This window comes from Lepeophtheirus salmonis, chromosome 13 (genome assembly GCF_016086655.4).
Source record: "Lepeophtheirus salmonis chromosome 13, UVic_Lsal_1.4, whole genome shotgun sequence".
Taxonomy (NCBI): Eukaryota; Metazoa; Arthropoda; class Copepoda; order Siphonostomatoida; family Caligidae; genus Lepeophtheirus; species Lepeophtheirus salmonis.
In genome coordinates, this window is record NC_052143.2 from 20,102,827 (window position 1) to 20,127,248 (window position 24,422).

At 29.0% G+C, this 24,422-nt stretch overlaps 1 protein-coding gene across 1 annotated transcript in view; it reads right to left on the reverse strand.

Annotated features, from left to right (window-relative positions):
* The window catches only part of LOC121128203 (metabotropic glutamate receptor-like), a 214,120-nt gene that overhangs the window by 28,804 nt on the left and 160,894 nt on the right, over positions 1-24,422 (reverse strand). Inside the window, 2 exon segments of the mRNA XM_040723780.2 lie at positions 1,978-2,112; positions 21,567-21,743. Of these exon segments, the coding sequence (XP_040579714.2) occupies positions 1,978-2,112; positions 21,567-21,743 (312 nt within the window).

Sequence of the window (24,422 nt, forward strand, 5' to 3'; positions counted from 1 at the left end):
ATTTCATAGTTTTGACTTTGTGAAATACTTCATTTAAAATTGACGTAAAGACTCAACGACAAACAATACCGGCAATTAGAAAGATGTATAGGACAATGAGGCATATTTTTACTTTGCCCCTTAATCCACCAAAAATCGGTTTAATAACTCAAATATTCTTTAGCCTTTTAACGGAACAATAGAAAGATATAAGTTATTTATTAATATAACCAAATAACTACAATTTATTCATAAAACTATAATTCATTGCATTGCATTGTATACTTAAAGTACTTTATTATTTATTTGTAACCATATTGTCTTTGGAGCACAATGAGCTTATATTTTTCCAAAATAACTCATTTTAAGAGTGTTAGTACCCATCTGTTTCAAACTATCTTCCTACATAAATATATTTATATTTAGTCTTTTTCATAAAATAAGGCATATGAGTAGTATATATTTTAATAAGCACATGTATGTACATTCTCTCCAAGACAATATATGAACAGAGTATTAGGCGTTAATAGCCCCCACTACAACTATTCTGTACAATGTATATGTACATATATTAGAGTAACTTCATTCTCAAAGTAATTTGTGTGAAATAATGATGTTAATTTTATAGTATGCTCATTTCATAAAATGATGAGTTGCTCATATTTTTTTATTATACAAAGAGAAAGTAATAATAATTTAATACAATACGTATTTTCTTGCTTCAATTTACTACACCATGACCTAAATAAGCTATGTACAGGGTCCTTCATCTAAATTTCAACATTTTTGGAAAATTACATAAATACAATCATTTTTTCTTTAATGAACAGTTTTAGCCTAGAACAGAACGTTTGCCCAGGAGTATTTTTACAAAGCTTAGCCTTAAGTAAGCTTTAGGAGTGATTATGGCAGCCTTCAGTTGGTCGTTTGTTGTGTATGGAACTTCGGAAAGCTTCCCTTGGGGGGGCACAAAAACACCAAAGTCCAGAGACTTTCACCATGCCACTTCAGCCTTCAATGATGCCTTTAACTGCTTCAAGCAGTTGTTTTGACCTTAATTTAAAGAGGTTACCGCCCATCACTTTAAAAATGGTAATTTTCCACGCGCGGATAGCTCCAGAGTTGCTCCATATTGAATTGTTTTTCTATTTACAACTTCATAAGATAATTGTTTACAATAAGGAATCAAGGTTATACATCTTCTCACTTTTATGTTACTATGTATATTTGGTTTTTAGAACCGATTGATTTACTATATTGATATTTATATGTTATTCAGCATATCTCCTTTCATAAGCAAGAACTGTCTTGTCCTGCCGTATCTATGTTGCAACACACTGGAAGAGAGGTGCAGCAAACATTATTCTCGAAGATGCCTTTAGACTGCAATGCCCAAAAATTGATGTCAGAACTGGAGGAGGGCCACATGGAGGTAGGCCTGAAGTCAACCATATTGTTGATGCAGTAATTTTTCGTTATTCTTGGCTGTGTGGGCCTATAATTTACTTCTTGGTGTTGTAGGCAGTACAAATGAATATGTCGTTTGGCATTAACACTGGTTGAGAAGAGATCGCTCACCCGTTGCCTTTTTGTTATTGATCAGACATTTTTACACTTCGAGAGACATGGGATATCAACATAACATGTTTGTTTTTGTTTTAACTGTCGTTTAGTTGCGTAATGAAAACTCTTAATTTAAATAACAAGGTTAAAACTGTTATTGAATGCTACTATAAGTATTGGGTCTCGGATGTATATATGCCAGAAATTTGTGTTTCAATGTTCAAAATCTAGATATTTATGATCCTTCTTTGGTTATCATTGTTAAAAGAAATAAAGTAAATTAAAATTTTTCCAGTATAAGTAGACAAGTTCCAACTACAACATTTGAATTATTCATATGTACAGTACAGATAGGTACATAGAATATAGTCTTTTGATATAAATGTGTAGGTAATTACTGTCTGGATTTCTCTCTACAAAAGTATATTGAATTACCTGAAGTTCCAAATCATAACATAAAGACTTGTTATTATGAGGCCATCGGCCATTTCCACAATCTTTACAAGTGAATTCATCCTCCATATACTCGTAGTCTTGACACTTTTGGCAAATCCAACAACATGTGTCACCCTACAAAAAAAGAAAGAAAAAAATATCAGAAAAAGAAAGAAGTCTTTGAGGGAGTCAGGAGTCCCAGTGGTACTGCAAGAAATGAAAATTTCAAAATTTCATTATTTCTTCTTTATCTTATTAACTCTGCCAAGTTTCATATAAAATTGAGGTGTTTATTTTTCTGGACACTATGCAAACACATGCATCAAATTAAAAATATATACTTAAATAGAAAAAAAAATCTTGTAAATTTTTATTTATTTTTTAAAAAAATTTATATATGTTAATTAACTTTTATTCAACCTAAACATAAAAAGGAATTTCATGTCAAATTTCCTCAAATCTGTTAAACGTTAGAAATAGGCGGTGATTGTAGGGAGAGATTTAGCCCCTTGATCCTCGATATATTTTTTTATATCTCGGTACAATTGTATTTCCACTTATTATTTTACAAAAATATTTGTTTTTTTAACATATTAAATATACTATTTTCGTAAAATACTTACGGAATGGTGTTCCTGTTCATCTAAATTTATATAACAGTACTTGTATATTTGAAGTTATGCAATTTATTTCCACTTGATATGGGTAGGTATAAAAATAACAAAAATCTTTGTGCACAAGACTCAACTTAAAATTGAAAAAAACAAAACAGAAAAAAAGTCATTCAGTTGGTTCATTATACTAATTATATAATTACACTAGAATAAAAAATATTAGGATGCCTTCAGTGATTGTTTATAAAAGAAACATGTTCTCTCTTCCGATGTTCTAGGATATATACTATTCTAGGTTAATAAGATGGTCACCACTCTGCACTTCATCCAAAATAATGAATAGTCAGTCATCTTACTAAGCCTTCTAATTATTTCCCAAACTAGCCATTAAAGCCGACCATATCTTTTTTTTTCTTTATTTGGTCTAAAAATAAATTTTGTTTTGATTTGTCGAATGAAAGCATTCTCGGTCTATTGTTTCTTATTATTTTCATACAATTAAAAAAACTATCGGTAGAGCCAATTTAGTTTCTCTTAAAAACAACCCTTTTTAAAATTAATTCTCGTTCCAAAATCTCATTCGCCGAAAAATTCATCATTTTTATTAAAAATATATCCCAAGAACTATATCCTTCTTCTGATGGATGTATCCTAAATATATACCAATCTGCTATTTTCTAAAACTGGTTCCTGCCATTCAATTCTTTTTAAAACTTTCTCCACCAATTCCCTATTAATTACTTCATATATTTTCCGGAATGGGCTTATATCCTTATTTATCAGTATAACTTTGCATGCTCCGTTGCCTTTCTCTCCCTCTAATGCAGTGCCCATTATTTAAAAAAATATTTGGTCCAATTTTTTAGTGCATACGGAATCCTTATCAAAAATTTGTCCGAACCATGAAAAAAACATTGTTTTCCAAAAATCTTTAAATCAAAAAACCAAGCCTGCCTAACTTCTTGAGTAAATTAATACGAGTCCAAGATATCATTACAATTCTTCTTTCCGGTTCGAAAAAATTATCACATATTTCGTCAATCTTCTTGCATAAAATATCTAAAAAAATGTGTCTGTTTCAAAATATGAGTTTATTTTATTTAAAATAACTCATATTGAATTCCGTTTTTTAAATTCCTGCCACTATATTCTTGTTTACGAAAATTCCGTACCTTGAAGCTGTTTTTTGGATCTTTTACTTTATAACTTTAATGTTTCAAAAACATTACTTCCATCCAAAGCTATAAATGTTCCTAGTACTTTCATCCGAGGTGTACCATATATACCATTAAAATGAGAAAATTCTTTAAAATCAGCCATTATCTGTGCTTTTTTAAGATTAATCCTTAATTTTGGTTTTTTCCCGTTGCCCTCTGAAATATATAATGTCTGGTTAAAAGAGGTCTGTACATCTTTTTGGCTTCATGAATAAATCATATTAATTTCATCAGCAATAGCTTCAATTTTATTTTATATCCTCCCACTTTTATAAACTTTATATATTTTGATACATGGATTTCCTCAGCTAATGGATTGTAGGCAATAATAAGTAGAGCTGGGAGATGAAATTTCCTTGACGGCATCCTCTATTCAAATTGAAATTATACTATATAAGGTAATAAGATCACAAAGACTTTTTTCCACCATTCTTAAAAACTTAAATTCGAGCCCGTGCACAATTTTTATTATCCATTCGTGTGATATATTTACTATCGAATGCTTTCATAATATGACTCGTCCATACTTTGGAATTTTTTTTAGTTGCCTTTGCAATAGAATCCTTAAATCATCTGAACATATATTCCATGACTTTATCTGGAACAAACCTGTTTTGTGACAAGTTAAAATATGAGGGAAAACCTTTCTTTATCTCATTACTAAGGTTCCATTACAGATTTTATACGACATGTTGAGCATAGTTAAATGCCGAAGGTTGTCTTTAGATCTTAGATCCTAACCCTTTTTAGGTGTAAGAATTAGTTTTGCCATTGAAATGTTTCTCTCAAAAAAACTAATTAGAAATACCTTCCTTGAAAGCATCTTCTAACAACGGGGAAAGAAGTGTAGTATATTCCTTATAATATTCCATTGGAAAGCCATTATGTCTAGGGAATTTTTTTTAGTCAATGCCCTAATAAATGTTATAATTTATTCAACACCAATTTTCTCTTCTAACGACTTCTTAAAAACTCATACAATTTTATAAAGTTAAATATATCACCATTTTTAACCTCGCCATGAAAGTATGCTTAGTTAAAAAACCAGTTTATGCATGACTTTTCATGATAGACAATACAGTCTCTGCACCTGTACATTTCTTGATAAAACTTGGTAACCATTTTGGTCACATTCCTTGGATTTGTCTTCACTCTGCCACACCCTCACATCTTTCCACTACCTATATTTCTTGCCTTGACTAGGAGTAGGTTATCATGCCTTGTTTTCCTTTCCTCGATTAATCTAACATCTAGTAAGTTAGTTAATAATTTATTGCTGTTTACCATAGCACATACATACACAATAAAACTAAACATATATACTGCAAAGAACAAGACCACACAAAGGGGTATATGTGCTACTGCCGCAGAAATTGATCTGAAGTCCTACTTAATTTTATAGTTACTATCAATAATTAGTTTAATTTTTTTTTTACATTTCCGAAATTTAAGAATACGAAGATCTTCCTCCTCTTCTTGCATGGCTTGGTATCTCTCTAATGAGTGCGATGGATATCTGTTAAAAGAGAATTCTGAAAAACTAACCATGCATGTAAATTATTAGCAGTTGGAATACATGCACTTAGTTATGACCCATGTTTATATACCTACTTAGAGCGAGGCTTTATGTTGAGCCGTTACTGGGGTAAGGCTCTGTCATTAAGGCTATTTGAGATTTTCTGAGTTTTAATTCAGAGTTAGCTGCTTTGTAGTGTTGAGTGTTGATATAAGAGCAGCTAATAATTTTTTTTTCTTTTGTTTCGAGTTTGTCCAATAATAGGGGTTCGGCAGCCAAATCGAAGAACATATTCATTTGGGACTGCTTTTTGCCATCACGACTTTTAAATATATAGCCACTTTCAGGGTGAAGTCAATAGCCTGCAGATTTTCAAATACTGTTTGATCCTCATCAAGGTGTAGGATTTTTCCAATCTGTGTTATTTCAGATTTGGTGAGTTCGACCTAACCTCTAACACCGATTGGAAAAATCCTACACCTACAGTAAAAAGTGGTGATCTATGTCAGTAATTACGCTACAAAACAATACCTACGAAGGGGTATCTTGAACGATACACCTCTCTTGCCAGCATTGATGGGAGAGTTGTATCGTTCAAGATAACCCTTCGTATGTATTGTTCTGTAGCGTAATTACTGACATAGATCACCCCTCTTTTGTTGGGGTAGCGGTGACCCTCATAGTTAGGTAACGGTTTTTTGGAGGATTCTGTGGTGGATAAGATACGTATATAGTATGTGTCTATTATTTTTATTCACCACGCAACTCAAAAGAAATTTAATCACCATTTTTTCTTAAAATGTTGATTTCTGTGGTCTCCTTGGCAATTTCTGCATATAGTAATTTACTCTTAGGCTACAATTGGAAAAACTTTTGTTGATCAACCGACTCCTGCTTTTAATTTTGAGGCCTTTTGGATGGAAAAGTTTTATTAAAATAGCCCTCCCTCTTTCGTTTATTACTTCAAGGGCCTTGATTTTCAGTTTTTTCATTCGGAGAGAGCTGCACTTTCTGATTATTATCCTACATGCAGCAAGTTTGTTATTTTTGTTATGAAGTTCCCTGGAACCTTGTTTTCCCATCTAGAGATGTTCTCTTACCCCACTTTTTATATGTGATGGTCGCCCATTTCAGGTTGACGTTATTTCCATTTTTTTGGCTCGGTTTTATTTATATTATACTGTTCACTTTTACTTTTCGCCATCGTCAAAGGCTGGGTGACAAATGGGAAAACATGATCCACTCAATTAGAGAGTGTTTCTTACTTCGAGAAATGCCCCTATTATTTTGCAGAATAAAAAGAAAAGATCATTTTCCTAAATTTCGATTTAAAATCAAGATATTTGTGGAATAAATATGGCTGATGTCCAATTCTGGTTCAGAACAGGAGGAATGTGCACTTATACAACTTTTTAACTTAATAAAAATTGAAAATGAACTTTAAATCCCTCTAAAACGAATTCAACTCCATGGAAAAACGAGTGAACTGTCGATAGTATAAAGGTAGGAAGTCGACTCAATCGAACACCTAATTTAATATACTCCCTTCCAGAGCAGTCTATAATTAATTTTAATGCATGTTACAGCGATTTTATCCTATTTATGCTTAATTTGTAAAGAATATCTTGCATAATATATTTAAATTTTGAATGAGTGATATCATCATTCAGTAAGCCCGTATTAAATTTCCAATGAACCTTGGTATGTTTTTTTTAAAATCTAACATTGCTAACATTATAGCACTATGATCTCACATCTCAAATACTATCGTTTCATAATCGAATATAATCGGAATTAAATCCTCAGATATAAGGAAATAGTCAAGCCTCGAACTCACACTAACATACTCCCCACTTCAAATAAAAAAAGAATGGTCAATTTTTTTAATTTTTATGGGTGCATCCCCCTGATTTCTTTTACTTAATATATTTTTTAATTCTTTCTTTGCATACTTATTGTTAGTATTCTTGTAATTTAATGTATCTCTCTCCTGATCAAAAGCCAGATTAAAATCTCCCATTAATATTACATTTTCATTATTTTGAAGAGTGACAAAAACATAGAATCCATGAACCTATAAAATGACCGATCATCCTTATTAGGCCTGTAAATTGATACGATTTTAATATCTCTACCCAGTACCCTTCAATTTATTAATAGGATAGAGTAGTTACCACTCACGTCCTTGGCTAGGCACATAGGCTTTAATTCCCTTTTAATCATTAGAAAAATTCCCTTAGAAAGATGATTAGCCACTTTTTTAATGACAAAGATCAGCAGAACATTGTACCCAGTGTAAAAAAGAATTATTTGAGTTCATTTCCAACATTCTATTTTCGCATAAAGACCCAAACAACAAGAGATGGTCAATTGTTTTTTATGCTTACTTTTGTCCAAAATAGAATAAACATTACCTGAAATTAACTTTAACTTTAAACTCTACATAACAAAAAATTGGGGGTGGGGGCATACCTTTAAATGATGATTTCTTAAATACACGTAAATAACTTATCTGAATAAAAATATTTTTATGCTGCCACACTTCCGATATCTAACATTTTTTAATATTTTGGATGTTCTGTCACGGTTCTGAAGAATTGGATGCCCTTTTTCTCTTCTTCAAAAGTCTCTAATCCTCTTATAAGATTATTTACAGACTTTATATTGGCTTAAGTTTTCCTCGAAAAATCTGATCTATTTCTTAAAACAATCTTCCAATCTTTTCTTAGGGGTCGTCCTTCGGGACTAGAATTATTTATGTCAAAGATTACCCCTGATAGTTCTTCACTTGTCTTCATAATATTAGTGCATTCTACGTTTCTTTCATCTTCCAGAGATTGATCAATCTTATAAAGCTTAATTGTAGATTTAGCAGTTTTTACATATTCGACAACTGTTACTTCTTCTTTGGTAGAATCTTCATCAAGGTTATGACTACTGGTATTAATGGGTTATTTTTCTTTTTTTTCCCATTCATTTCACCTTCTTCTTTATACTTAAGGTTTCGTTAGTATCCTTCATTTCTGAGATACATTTTATTCTACTAGGATTCCTAGCTCTCTCCTGAAATTTTCTTCAAACTCCCAATATGGAGTGTTCTTTATGCCTATGAACAAAGTTTTAATATGTACATATTTAAACATTTCAATTACTGCACTTCTTTCATTTTTGAAGATAACTCAACTTTTATAGAATTCACGGGAATAATTGCGGGGAGATTTGATTTAATTTAATTTATATTCTTTATATTCCAGCCAGCAATTTGTTAAAATTTTCAAGAATCTCCTTTTTCTCTTCATCTTCGGATTCTCTTCTATGGTTGATAATTCCTATTTCTCCAACCAAATCTACTCAGGATCTTTTTAAGAATCCCAACATTTGTTTCTGAGCCAATATTTAAAATCACTTCTCAGGGGGTTTGAATTTCTCTTAATCCCTTTAAGCCTCTTAATATAAAACCAACATCTTCATTTATTTTAGTTATGCCAAAAATATGTTTAAATTTAGTAATCATGTTGATCAAATTTTTTGTTTTATTAATAATATAACCGGCCCAACTTTTACATTCATTTCATCCTAAATGAGTTTAAGATACTCAAATATTTTCTTGTAATAAATCCTGTAACTGTATTTCCTTGACTATCCCTCTAACCTAATTAAAAAAATTCCAGAAAGGTTTGTCATTAAAATTTTTGTTTCCTTCAGTTTTTCTTCCTTCTTTCATTGTTTTGAATTGTTCTTGACAACATCTGGCAACGTCAAAGTGTGACATATCTACATCTTATACACTTCACGACATTTTCACTTTCTTATTAATACCGATAGTCTCTTCTTTTTCGTTTTCCTCCTCCGATGAAATAGTATTTTTCATATTATGATTCCTTTTTTTGAATCTCTGTGATTAATGGGCTCAGGGGGCATTCTGGAAAATTTTGTGATACCATTTTCTTAGTAACAAAATCCCTCGGTTAACTTATAAAACACTCTAAAACAATAATTTTAAACACAATGCACTTAATCGCACATCTATCCATTTCAAAAAGAAAAGCGTATGCAAAATTTCTTAAGATTGGTATATTTATTACATATGAAGGATATTATCACAAAAATGATTTTTAATATGGTATAATAGAAATTTTGAATTCTTCTTTTATCTCCAGTAACATGCAAAGCTATATTTTATTAATGGGCATAAAAGTTTTGTCTTTTCAACAACATGTTGCAGGAAATCCTCATCAATGAAGAGTCTAAGTATATAGTATTCAGAATATGAAAAAAAATATTTCATTGACTATAAGATAAAGAGACTGATATTTTAATAATATCTCAGGGCTAAAAATATCTGCGGTCCATTGAGTCGTAGTGTCTTTTTTCATTTTGCCTGATGTATTTATCCTGATAATTCTTCGTCCTCATATCATCAAGAGCAACTGAATTACAATTATTATTCATAAGAGTTAGACGAAGTATATTTTAATTTCCTGCTAATTTATTGACAGAAAATCTGAATAAATATTATCTTGAAATATGTTATGCTCAACATGGATATAAAGAAATGTATTACCTGAAACAAATTTATATAAATCAATGTTATCAAAGAAATGTAAGAACAAAAACGGTTTTAAGCTATAAGAAAAATACCACTGCAATTAAGAGTAATGGTTGCATAGTGTGCAGAAAAATGGTCAGTAAAAATTAGAGGAATATAATTCCTTTATGAACCTATTTTTTTTTTTTGCACATTTTTGATTAATATTAATAAATTTGTGTTATCAAATACATTTAAATGAATTAATTTAGTTAATTATGTTGTTTAAAAACTCATTTTGTATATGAAGTAAATGACACTATGATGATATATTAAAATGTATTGCTTATTAACTCCAAGAGTAATTAAAAATGTATGTGCCCTACAACTATTTATTTAGTAATTATCATTTTTATGGGGTCAGAAAAGAATGGAGGCCTTGTAGTAATGAATGTATCCTTATACATAAGGGAAATTTTAAAAATACGTTGATAACCACTAATTTTTTTGTGTACATACCACGTCAAACTAAGTCTTTGGAATATAATGGATTTATCTGTATCCCCTTCAATTTATTTATTTTCAATACTTTAGGTAGATATATTTTAATGCTTAATATTGATAACATAATTATTTGTTTGTCATCCATCTCATAACTTTTGGGGACTTTAAAATGGGTGTTATCTCATAAAAACAGAATAGGTGTGTTTATTTTTGAGATTAATACTATATATTGTTGTAGATATTTAGCTTGAAGTTAAAAGCAACATAAAAATGATTGAATAAATTGGTAATATACAACTTTTTTTAAATATTAATCTTTTTTTTTTTTTTGGCTTGAAAATAATTTTATCAAGCGTTTTTTCTGATATTTACTCATACTTACTAACATGGCTGTTTTAGATGTTAAAAAGTTGCAATTTGACACATTTTAGTTGAATATTATATCAAAATATGTTTTGTTTGTCTGTTGCAAATGTGTGCAAATAAGGATTTAAGGGTAAATATGGCCTTTGTATTAAACAATTTATGTATTAATTGTTTGCTTGATTATTACATGGATCTTATTATTAAAATATCCAAATTTAATATTTATACAAGATTACTCAAAAATAGAAAGCAATTATTTAAATTTTTATATGAAATAATGTGAAATCATCAAAGATTATTAATTTATTATGCTCACAATACATAACATTACGCTTAGATAATCTCGATAGGATCGCGCTATTTAACAAATTTATTCGTACAGTCCTTTGCAAAAGTGTCTCAATTCATAAAATTTTGCTTAAATAATGGAAACATCGTTCATATAAACTAATTGAATAATGTAATCGGCTATTTTGCTGAAATGTTTGAAATAGTTAAGAAATGTATTTATAAAGGACAAACCCCAATTAAAAAGGAAGATAATTGGAAAAAGTATTTTCATTATACGACAATAATTCTGTTAAGGAATTAAATAATGAAAATGGGATTAATTCCAAACAATTTCCTAAGAAGATTGAATTTTCACAAATATAACACATTTTGTTATAATAATAAAATTTGCCATTAGGAGTGTAAAAAATCTCACACGAATAATCAAATTGACTGCCGGTAAATTCATTATAAGAAAAAGAGGAATAAAAAAACTTAATGTAAACTTGAATAACCTGCTTGTAATTTTTTTTATTTTTTGAAATTTGCAAAAACCTCTAAAGTCCAAAAAATAAGTATATCTCTTAAATATAATCTCTTGTTGATGAAGAAACACTTTTAAATTTTCCAAAGAGCCACATTTTATCTCAATTTTATTTATAGAGATATTATATATTATAAATCATGATAATACATTTTGTTATCGGACAAGTATTATGAAAATGAACTAACACTTCCGTATATTATGTTTAGATAACATCAAAATGAATATTTTCATGAACAGAATAGTTTATTAAACACTAGGGGAGAAGGGTGATATAGATTAGACATCATATGATGAAATAGATTATTGTTTTATAGCCAGACATAATTAGCTTCCAATATACCCTATGGGTCATATTTAAGTTTACACCTAAAGAAATGCTTGCAGCTCGAGTTTTGAGAGGAATTTTTACAAAATTAAGGTTGTATGAAAATCATTGCAATTTATTTTATTTATCTTCAAAGACGACCAAATCGAAGCCAAAATAATAATTGTGCTAGAAACGTTCACACACCAGAAGAACTAAACCGAGGTTGTTAATAGCTTCACGAATAGACAGACAGCCGTATAAGGCAATAAAATATGAAACCAAAGAAAGTCTGAGCAATATAGGAAACAAGCAGATAGAACATAGACCATGATTATGTATGACAAAAACCGCCTTTCTAGAAATTCGGCGAGTTCGGTATGGCCAAGAAAATGAATGTGAGCAAGGGTAGGCTTTGAAGAATAATTAATGATGACATGGGAGAAAAATCAAAATCAAGAAGATAAACTTTATTAAAAAAATAATAATTTTCTATGAAGCGTTATTATACAAAAATGTTTTTAATAAATAGTTTTTTTTTAAGTAATGTGTCTGAAATACTAAGGTAGCCTAGATACATTTTTTTTTATTCTCTTCAAGGACTTGTAATAAGAATTAAAGCTGTTATTCGTCAGTTGTCAACAGTCTACTGTATAGTTTAATGAGTGCCACTCCTCGTTCTGCTTGGTCATTGATAACTTTAAAAGCATAAATTATTATATGGAATTTCTTATAATCATAGTTAATTGTCCATAACTTTGAATGGACATATAAAAACTCTTTTGGGAGTTTCAATATCTGAATGATATTGTTTTAACAAAGTCTTCTATTTTTATAGATAAGTGTTTACTTTGAATTTTGGTCTTGTTTATTCTTATTTTTCAATCCAAATAATTTTTTCTTTTTGGATGCCAAACTGACTCGACTATCAAATAGAGTAAAACTTATGCTATTGATTTCATCAATTCAAATAATTAAATGGAGTTTCTGAGGCTATAAGAAAGGATATCCTTGCTTTCAAATATATTTGCAGGATAAATATTCAAATTTTCTGATATCCTCGTTTCTCTTTAGAAGTAAATTTAAACTACTATTTTAATAACCAAATTTATGAATTATACAACACTCCAGACATTCAAAGAGTGTGACGTATTAGACTGGGTAACATAAATTTAATTTCACGGTTTTTAGACATATTAAGAATATTATTGAAACGTCCAAAAATTATAAATAATTATGTGTCGGAAGAATGTTCCTTGACAAAAATGGATAATTTTTTGTCGTTTATCTACAGTGTGATATGATACTTCATTCTTTACAATTACATGCTCATAATTAGTTGTGACTATCGTTTGGCAGATTTTTCTATTCTTTTAGAAAAGTAGCACCACGGGAGAAGAAATATCTTCCTTACATACTTTTCCCAAAAAACTTAATATTTCTTTAATAGTGATATTTAATGATTCCCAGATACTCTTTTTTAATTCAAATTGATAAATAAGCAAAAATCACAAAGCCTATTATGATGAAGGCAAATTATTTCCACTTTTGATTTTTCCATAGCTTCTGTCTTTACACTTTAAGGCTACTTTGGTTGAAAAAACTACAATCCAATATACTTTTGTTCATTTATTAAAAATATTCCAGTATTATTTTGCCTTTTTAACTTTGCTCAAATTACCATCTGTGGTAATTGACTTGAAAGAAAACTACAAAGTATGGCGTAGTATTATTTGTTAATAAATATTCTTCAGATAATTTAATCAATAATTTTAGTACGAGGATAGTCCTATACCAAATAGATTTAAATTTTGAACAAAATTACTCCAGATGTGCATATGAGAAATAGGGAGATTGAAAATTTGGGACACCTATGAAGGACCGATGAATGAAGCTGATTTTACACCTTGAATAAAATAGCGACGCAACCAAAACTAAGTGTCTTGTTTTGCATGAGGGAAATACAAAAACGTTAGACCCAACATAAGCTAAATGTTTTAATTTTTTATTCGACTATTTTGCATTGTAATTGAAATTATAAACATTTTTTTTTCAGAGCAACATGAATATTTGATTAGTAGTCTTAGAAAAATTATAAAACACAAAAAGTTTTATCTTGAACCATTTTGAGGATAATCAAGAATGAAGTCATTTTTCTTGAAAAAAATGGCAGTTTTCGAAACTTTGAGGTCGTTAAGCTACCTCTAAATATTGTTCAATTATGCTCAAACTTTTTGAATTGTATTTTATTATCAAAAGGAACAGATTTTGAAGAACAGAAAAAATATTGATTTTGTAAGCAAGCTAATCAAATTACTTTAAATAAGCTATTCATGTAGCAATTATTTTTAATAACTTTTCATATAGTAAAAGCAAAAAAGCAATTTAATTCTTAAATTACTTTCTAAATGATTTAAGTACCTTATTAAACTCGAATGACTGTTATATTTATCTATGTATTATGTGGATCGTCGTTCTTGCAATTTTATGTTTTTTTCCTTATTTACCCTAAGTTAGACAACATCATACTTACCATGTAAATACTCATCAATTTTGACATGGTTGCGTGTGGTATATACAATAGCAGCATACATTAGTAGCAATGTGTACTTCTTACAATGAGAAAAAATAGGGTGAAAAATACTTTTTAGCAAACAAGCGATAAATTATGAAGCAAAATAGCTACATGACAACATGCACGGCAGAACTTTTGAATTGAATGTGTGTCGGAAGACAGTACACATTATGTAAATGTTCTTCAAAATTAATTTTTGGTCAGATGATGTAAATAAAAAAACGAAGTTTACTAATTATAAAAGAAAAAAAAACGGTTAGTGGGTGTTCCTCTTTTTTCTGTTCATTATTTAATAGGTAATATGTACAATGAAAGGAAATTTAAAAAAAATTTAAAAACTAACCAAAGGTACGAATAATTCCAATAAAATCAAAACTTTGCAAACAATTAAAAAATATAAAATCTAAGTTTTATATACTCTAAATGTACGTTTTTAGTGAATACTATAGATGTACAGTGATAAATTGTTTTGAAACATAATTAAAAGCAATGTTATCAAATTTGGTCTACAGAAACTCACAAATCTTTACTATATATAACATACTTTTTAATTTAATTTTATATGTATATTAAAATATTGATAAAGAAGCTGTTGCTTATAAGTTAACTATCAAATCATATGTTAAATAGGTTACATGTTGTCCACATATCATATGATACAGTTTATTTATTTTTTATTATGGACAAATATACAGTGTTTGAAAAGTCTTTGCCCATGTACAAAAGATGATAATGAGGTTGTACTAGAAAATCTTCAGAATACTTATTTATTATGTATTAGATTTCCACCAGCTTCAATTACAGCCTCCAGACGAGGTCAGAAGACAGTATATACTTTAGCAATCTAAGTACTGTACATCCTCGTTGAGTGGGACTCCACAAAGGTTTTGAGGTTAGTGATGCTGCTATGATGGACTCTACAGACTTTGTACTCAATATGGCACCATATTGATAAGTCTGAAGGATTCATATTTGGGGACTGAGGAGTCTAAGCATCTTTTGGACATAAATTCATATTTTCTTGGTTCCAATTTTATTGGTCTACCACATCTAGGCCGATCCATGAAGCATTCTTTATTTTTTTACAAGCTTTCTGGCCTTTTACACCGTATGATAGTTAACCTTCAGATAATATGACTGTCGTGGACCAATTTGGGAATCTATAACCTTTTTGCTTTTTTAAATAACAATTAGTTTTAATTAATGTTACAACACGTTAGCTAAGAAATCCAGCTTGAGATGATATAAATATAAATATTTGAATGAAACTATACAAAACCTATGAAATGGTTGTCATATAGGTGGCCAAATACTTTTGAAGGTCCAGTATAATGAATAATTAACTAATTAATATGCTATTTGAAAGTGTGATATGTAAATTTTCTTTTAATTAAACAAAATATACTTTGTTTTTCAAAGTGATTACGTAGTAAAATCCTTCGTATCTGAAAATTAAGTCTGGTAGTTGGAAAGAAAATTCATGTATGTGAAACACATTTTGGAACTAACTTGATCGCAAACAATCTTTTGAAAAAATTCATGAAAGATTTTTAGACATTTTGAAGTCATTTCAAAAAATATATTTTTATTTATTAGAAAATATATACAAATAAATTTTTCAAAAAGGGTTAAATCTTTTTGAAATTCAATGACCAAAATTGAAAATAATTAGTACGAAACATTTTTCCCCCCAATCATTTTTGTCAATTAATAAGGAAAATGGTATTGTTATATTTTACAGTAGTATAAAATAGTCATTAACTAATAAATTATTGATCACTTATTATGTGAGTATCTGTTTTATATGTTGTCATTTCAATGACCTATTTTAAATCGATATATTTATATATATATATACAATGATTTTACTGTCATGTTTTTTTACTGCATCAGGAGAGGGAGAAATAAATAACTTGTCATCACTTTATCTGCTTGCAAAAATAAATTGCTAAAATTCTTTTTTATTTACAAGATATCAACTTTCAATTGATTCCGTATAGCACCAGAAATTCATTTCAAATACATTACAAATAAAATAGACTAATGGACCAAAAATATATCTTTGTTTTCTATGAAGTTATAGCAACCACATGTCATTTATTTCATATTATAAACGTTTATACTTAACCAATTTTTATTATTTTTCAAATAATTATTTACAAAAACACAATATAAAAAATTAGTTTTTGCAAACATATCATTTTTTTTTAAGTTGCATGAGTTAATGTTCACTAATGAGTATCATAAAAAGTAAAAACCTCCATTAGTAAATATCCTTTTAATAAAGCCTTTATTGAACTCGATAACAAATAAACCCCAAAATAAAATGTACTAGGTTACGTAATTTATGGATATAGAACGATTAACATAATTACGTTATTTAAATTTTGTATTATTTGTTTACCTATTCCATACACTTTGCATTCGTAAAAACCAATAAAAATACTTGTATGAATATTAGACATGGTGAATAAAATAATTCTTATATGGAGATAATTTTTAGAAAATGAGTTGGGGTTTTCAATAAGATATTGTTATTTTTATAGAAAGTACATTAATTTTTAAATTATTCATCAATTTTGGGAATCAAATTAGTACCCATCAGTTTTGATGTGATTGCAAATTAAATTTTTTCACATTGAAAACAATCTAAGAAATCAAAAGATTACATAAAACAACGAGTTTTAAGCAAAACAATTAATTAAATTTACTAAGCTTCCATTAAAAATTGCCAAATGTATGAATAAATCCCAATCTAGTTATTATAAAGATAAATAAATAATTGTATATAATTTGATTTAACTTTTAAGAGTAATCTTTTAATATTCCATAATACACAACATATCATGGCTTGTATAAGTGAACCGCTGTTCAAAAAGCTGCGTCATAAGCCATCCCCATAGCTTCATTGAGTATCAAGAACCTTTGCTATTCACACAACTCCAGGGGTTTTACTATTTTGGTATTCCACTTAGTTTGTTATGTAAAGGTATGTGTAACTTTAGTGGTGGTTTATGACCGTTATGCGGCTCCTATGCAACAGGAAATTCATTTGTTATTAATACTAAAATGTAAGTCAAAAAGGTGAGCAATTTGAATGAATGTGATGAAATATGTATATATCAGGATGACAAGTAAAGATTTAATAAAATTTACATTAAAATTGTGAATCCTATTTAATAATATTTGAACTACTCTGTTGTATATTGCATCTAAATTTTATCACTTTCTTCAAGATAGACATAAATAAAAAATATATTTAAATATACTTTTTAACATCAAGTGTAATATTTTCAGATAATCAACTTTTTGAACATACCTAATATAGCTAATATTACCTAAATATTTTTACTTAATATATCCTAAACATAAACAGATTCACCAAAAAAAATTCTTTTGTAGCATGTTGTGCTATAATGCCATTTGCTATTGTTGAGAATTGGAATTATTTTAATGTGCTTCTTGTAATAGTATAATTATTCATCACTGTTTTACACTTAAAATCTGTTTATGAGAAAAAACCAGAGTATTCATTTTTTTCATTATAGCATAATCTAAAAGTTTGAAATTTTAATTGTAATTATATTGATATATTTTAGTTCTTTTTAAACCAATTATGTATTTTTGGATATTCATATAGTAATTAATAATAAAATGTATATTTGACGAAGGAAAAAGCAGATATGTAGAATTAGATAATCCAAGGTATCTTATTTAACCTTTAACAATGTTTTAACACCTTATTTAACGATAAAATTCCAAAGATGTTCTATTTGACACCATCACATTTTTAAAATCCATTTTTCCATAAATTTAATCTGAACTAAACTTTGTTATTTCATGACACTTATTAATTTTTTCAACGTAATTATTATTATTTTTTTTAATAGGTTAGAACTTTATTTTATATACTGTTATGATTGCGAAGGATGCTTTTTATAAAATATTATCTCACCAAATGTCCAAATATACCAAGAGTTGATCAAATATGACATTAATGCTTGATAGATTTCTAATTATTGACCATCTGAATATTGTTTTTATTATTCTCTTAAACTGTTTTCATTATCATCTAACTTTTGACGAAAGGACATCTATTTATAAGGTGTAACCACGAGTGGGTGTGCTCATGAATGACATTGAGTAACACTGATAATTAATTGGGAAGTTATACGTGAAAGTTCTAGTTAGACACAAAGTAGAATTGAGATTTGATAATTCATATTGTGTTGTTGGTATATACGGATTTCTGTTAATTTCTTTATTCTCATAGCTGTATGGAGCAAATCTAATAAAACACCTTGATAGTTCAGCTGATCTCCTATGATAAAATCTTCAAATTTTCAGAGTTGCTACGTTATTTTTCGGTTTTTTTTTTTTTACATTGTAGTAGGTTATATTTTATACAGCTCTAAGTATACTTTTGTACAATATTATACCACCATATTGTTATTACTTAACCATTCTTGAATGTAAAGTATAGATTCAATACTATGTCATTAGATAAATTGACCACATAAAAGATCAATCAAGATATAAAATAGTTAATCTGACTTTAAAGGTTTTATTTTTTTGCCTAGTAAAATTTTTTTCTTTATAATTTTGGTTCAAAACTTAAAAAAAAGTAGATAGCAATATTTTCCTTAATATATATAGTATGAACTTTTTTTTTACATTCTTTAAGCTCAAAATAATTTTTTGATAACAACATTGAACATATTACATCATGTTTCATTTTATAATCAAATGTACAAAAATATAAATGTTGTCTTACTATAAGTTAGCTTAGATCTTTCCTAAAAACATATTATATCATGCTTTATGATGTCATTGGATTAATATTTGCCTAAGTTTTATCATATAATAATTTTACAACAAGTTTTGAGCTCCCTTTTAAAAAATTTGGTAAATAATTGTTTTATCTCTCTATTAGGAAATATTGAAATATCCTTGATATATTTTGTGTGAAACATACTATTGTTCCATCTTTTATGTAAATTCTTAATTTAGCATAAAATTCATGCACCTAATGTATTGGAAATGATGTTTAACTATTTTCTCAGTTACTAACAAATTCTAAAATTAGCTATGAATGTTTATCTAACCCCAAGAATGAATTTGAAAACGGTAAATAGAAGAGGATCTGATATGTCTTATTTTGTAGGAAACATATTTTTAGGACAATTTATTTGGAAATAATATATACATTACATTACACTTTAAAAAGGTTTATCTCTAAGTAAATTTGCTAGCTATACATATACAGACAAGAAAATAAGTTTTCAATCTTGATTATTGTGTCAATTTACCATTGACAAACTCTTTATAACTTTAATGGTAGGTTTTTTTAGTAGTGAAAATATTTTATTTATAAGAAAAAAGGGTTGACAGATAGAAAAATACTTGTTTAACTCCAAGAACAACATTGCACGGTCAAGCACGGGGTGAAAACATTATGCATGGGGCTTTTGTTCTTCAGGGAAATCTTGAGCAAACGACTTCCTATCTTAGTGGCGGGTACTGAAAATTGGTCGTGTAATGGGTACAACAATGACCCAAAACATACGACCATATCTTAAGAAGAAGTATATTAAAGTCTTGGAGTGGCTTAAACATTCTCTGAACCTCAATCCCATAGAGTACAAAATATTTGCTTGAGGCAGTTAAAGGTACCATAGATGGCAAAAGAGGCAAAGTGACAGTCAATTTCCTTACTTGTGAATTTGACAGCAGCCATACTGCCATGCGACGCTTGGTGAAGCTAGATTCAGTTTTAATGCCTTCAAGAGAACTTCTTGTTTAGGTTTAAAGCCTTTGGATTGAGTAAAGCGTGTTACTTGCAACAAAATTATCCTCAACAAGTTTGAAATCCAAACCTCTTGGCCTCCACAAAGCCTTGTCTATTCCCCCCTGGACTTTGGTATTTTTGGGGATCTCAAAGGGAAGCTTTTGGAGTCTTATACAGAACAGAGGAACTACCGGAGGCAAACATTATCACTGGTTGAGCCAATCTACAATCAAGCTATGTAAAGAAATGCTGTGCAAAGTTCCGCACCAGGCTGGAACTGGCCATTAATACAAAATGTGCGTATATTGAATATAAATAAAGCGCCTTTTGATTGTGTTTATGAACTAATTTTTCCCAATTTGATTATATCTTTTGAAATTTTAAAAAGTGTTGCATTTTATTAATTAATATACTGAAATATAAAGAGATCATCAGTAATTATGGGGTTGGGAAAATAATTTTTGGGGATGTTTATTTACTATGATGAAAACATTCGAATTTAAGTTTTTGATGCAATGGTCGACCTACGTAAACATAGAAAGATAAAAATTAAAGCGAGGGGAAAAGTATATCTTGTAATAAGAGGATGAGAAAGATTTCAATTTCTTTATCATAAGCTAAATTTATTATTTCATATGCTAGTTTTATACTTTTTTTCTCACATAAAGAGAGTTTAAAAATGAAATAAACTTATCCATATGCAAACTGTTACTGAGGATTAGTAAACATTAAAAGTTTATGACATACTCATACAGGTGTAAGAGTAAGCAACAAAAGTAAAATATAGTTTAAATATAAATACACATACATAATATGTTCTGTGGAGAAAATAAGTATTTGATTTCTCAAAATCAGAACAAATGCTGAATCGAAATATAATCTCCCCCATCTTTCGGGACGAATTATATTTAAATTCCGGTCTGTTAAAGGTATTGTGATTGTCCAAGCAAGTTCGAGTAAAGATAGCAGTAATAAAAGAGTGGCAATTAATACGGACACCGGAAATATAGACATTTCCTCGACAAGAAGGCCCAAGCATGGGCAAGGCATACAAACTTATAGGTAAATGTATATTTTTAAGACTTTACCCGTCTGGGGACACCTGAAAAACATTTCAATACTACAATAATGTATTTATTCATGTAATATGATATAGTTGGGTATCTTTTCTACTTTTATATTTCCCTTTATTCAGCCCTGCAACGAAGCCACTAACTTTATTTAGTTAAGTAATTATGTTATAAGACGGTGTTAATAATTGAGGAATGCTGGCAACGCCGCTTCACATGCAATAAGAATACTAAAAATAATAATCAATCACATATAAGAAATTAAAATGAACTATTTCACTTAATCTTACCGTACTCATAATCATAATTTCCCCAATTTTACAAGGAAGTGAACAAACAGATTTTGGATACTCATTTGGACCAACTCTTATTTCGGATGCATTTAAGTTAGCTCTTGAGAGAATTGGATCTGTCCACATTATATCACTGACATTCATTTGTAATTTGTGATACCATTTTCCAATAATCTGAAATGAAATATAAAAATAGTTTTTTATTCCTGTTTAAAAAAAATATATATTATTCAATTTTTATTCAAGTTTGAGCCTATTAAAAAAATAGATTTTCCGTAAATAAAGATTTATCTATTTGAAAACAATTTATCTTATTTTTTTTTCAACATATGCATAAATAGATATTTTTTGTAAAGATCATTTGCTTGTAAAAAAATGGTATGCTCCTTCAATATTATCAATAACATATTTTTTCTATAATAAAATTATTTCTTTTAGAACAAGAATATATCTTTTTTTTAAAGTATTATATATGACTCTCTAAAGTGTTGATGAAAAAAATATTACAATTGTAAAAAACATCTATTTGAACTTATCTATAAAACTTTCGTTCAATCATTTAGGAAGTTGTTGAAAGTTTTTGTTAAAGAAAATCCTTTTCTATAGAGCTATAAATCTTCCACTAACATATTTTTTTGTCAATCTAGTTCTAAGACACATATATCTGTTCACTAAGCTCAGCTTATGTATGTATATTGGCAACAATTATTGTCGTGTAGTTGTAGTTGTTGTTAAAGTCTGTGCCAAAACTTATTCAACAACAATATGACAGACTTCTGTGGACTCAATGTGGCCCTCCTCCAGTCCTCACCTCAACTGCATCGAGTTTACACTTTGTGGTGTCCTGGTGAAGAATGGCTGCCGCATCTCCCATCTGAATATGGATTTTCTCCAAGCCATTATCGTGACGGTGGGTAGGCCAAGGACACGGCCTTTCAACAGTGAAGGAGGACATATTGAATACTAAATGTAGCTATATATAATGTTTAAATGTATCACAAGTTGGTTATGAGTTGTCTTCGAGTTATTTTTTCTTGATTCTATAAAAATCACATTTTTTCGTAATTTAGTTATGTCGCTCCTAGGTTTGGGTTCTCAATCTGTATTTTTCAATAACATGATTTTTATGCTTAATTCGGATTATATGCAATGACAAATTACAGGTATATACCCAACTGAAATCAATAAATCTTATGTATCCTATTTAAGTTCATGAAAAAAATATTAAAACTTTAGACACCAGAAAGGAAAGAAACCTATCTTCACATTTACAAAATTATTTTGAAATTTTTTTTTGACACTTTGGCCCCACCCACCAACAAACTTTATGCTAACCCCATCGCAAATAAAAAAATGGGGAAGCCCTGCTTTATCCGTCATCCAAATACCGATGTCCTCAAAGGCACTGTCAGCCAGTATTGGTACTCCATGAAAGATGATTATAATAGTAGAGGTGCCAGTCCTTCTGCAGCCAAATGGAAACCATCATTGACACCAAGGACGGCCATATCAATGATTCAAAGAGCTCAAACTTACATTTATTTAGAGTATTAATTTTGTTGAAATTCTATAGTTAATTAATAAATTATATCTTGTTGAAGTAAAAATTCAAAGTGTTCAGGTTTAAATGAACCACTGGATATAATAAGTACACGAGGATCAATGTAAGAAAAAAGCTATTGAATGAGATAAAAATAAGTTATTAGGAAATAATATTAGCAATATTCCTGTTTAGGCAATATAATTATTTATTCGAATGTAATAGGTTCTAAATCAGTAGTGGTACTTTAAAATAGAACTTTTTTTTATTACAACATGGAATATGATAAGTATAAGGAATTATTTTAATTTTACAATTACTCCGTTTGAACTAGGAACTTTCATCAAAATCCATATATTCTGTATAATTCCTTCTCTAAGAACGACCAAGTATCACACCTACACAGATTGAGTTCAAGATAATATTGTATCCTGAGTGATTTTTCCATTGAACTACGTCGTTCCGGTAACCTTTTAAGTCTTCTATCCAAAGAATACGGAGTGATGGAAGAAGAAATCGGGCGAACACCGTAAAAATTGATTTTTACTTTGACTAATAACTTTATTTTTTCTTTCATTAACAGCTCGTCTATCATTTATGAAATTTAATTTCGAAGAAAAAAATATGTGACTTCATACCGGTGAGAAAGTTCAAACACGTTTCAGTGAGTTCTTGGAGATACTTCAAATTATAAACACCAGGATATACATCTATTTACCAATACTCAAAACAAGATGAAGTACATTAGTGATAAGTACTTTTTCTTTAATCCTTATTTGAATGTAAATTTCGCAGTCCACCCTATGATCAAGTCATCCAATTGACTTTAATCTCTTGTTGCCACCTGTTGTCGGTGTCTTAGAGATTTTATTTGAAAATTTGATTAGCTGGGATCAAATTGAAAAGAAAAGGGAAGTATGCATTTTTCAAAAATTACTTTGTGACTTTCTGGGACACACTAAGAGCCAAACCTCGCATAGATGCACATTATTTATGAGATCTTATTGTTCCTACAATATAGTAAAAATCTTTATGTTTTGTACAAAAATATTTCAAAATACGGATGACACACATACAATACAAAAAATATATATGTAAGCGAAAAGAGTTTGTAGGTAAATGCATTGTTAAATTTATAAGAAAGACATTTTCTTTTTGCAAAGATGTAATGTACATACATATTTATTCTTTAACCAATTTTTTTCAACGAGTGTTTGAGAGAAAGTAATACTCTAAGAAATTAAACAGCTTAAAAAGTGCAGTTTGAATAATCTGTAGTTATTTATTAAGTCCTCGGACGTGCAGTGACTCAA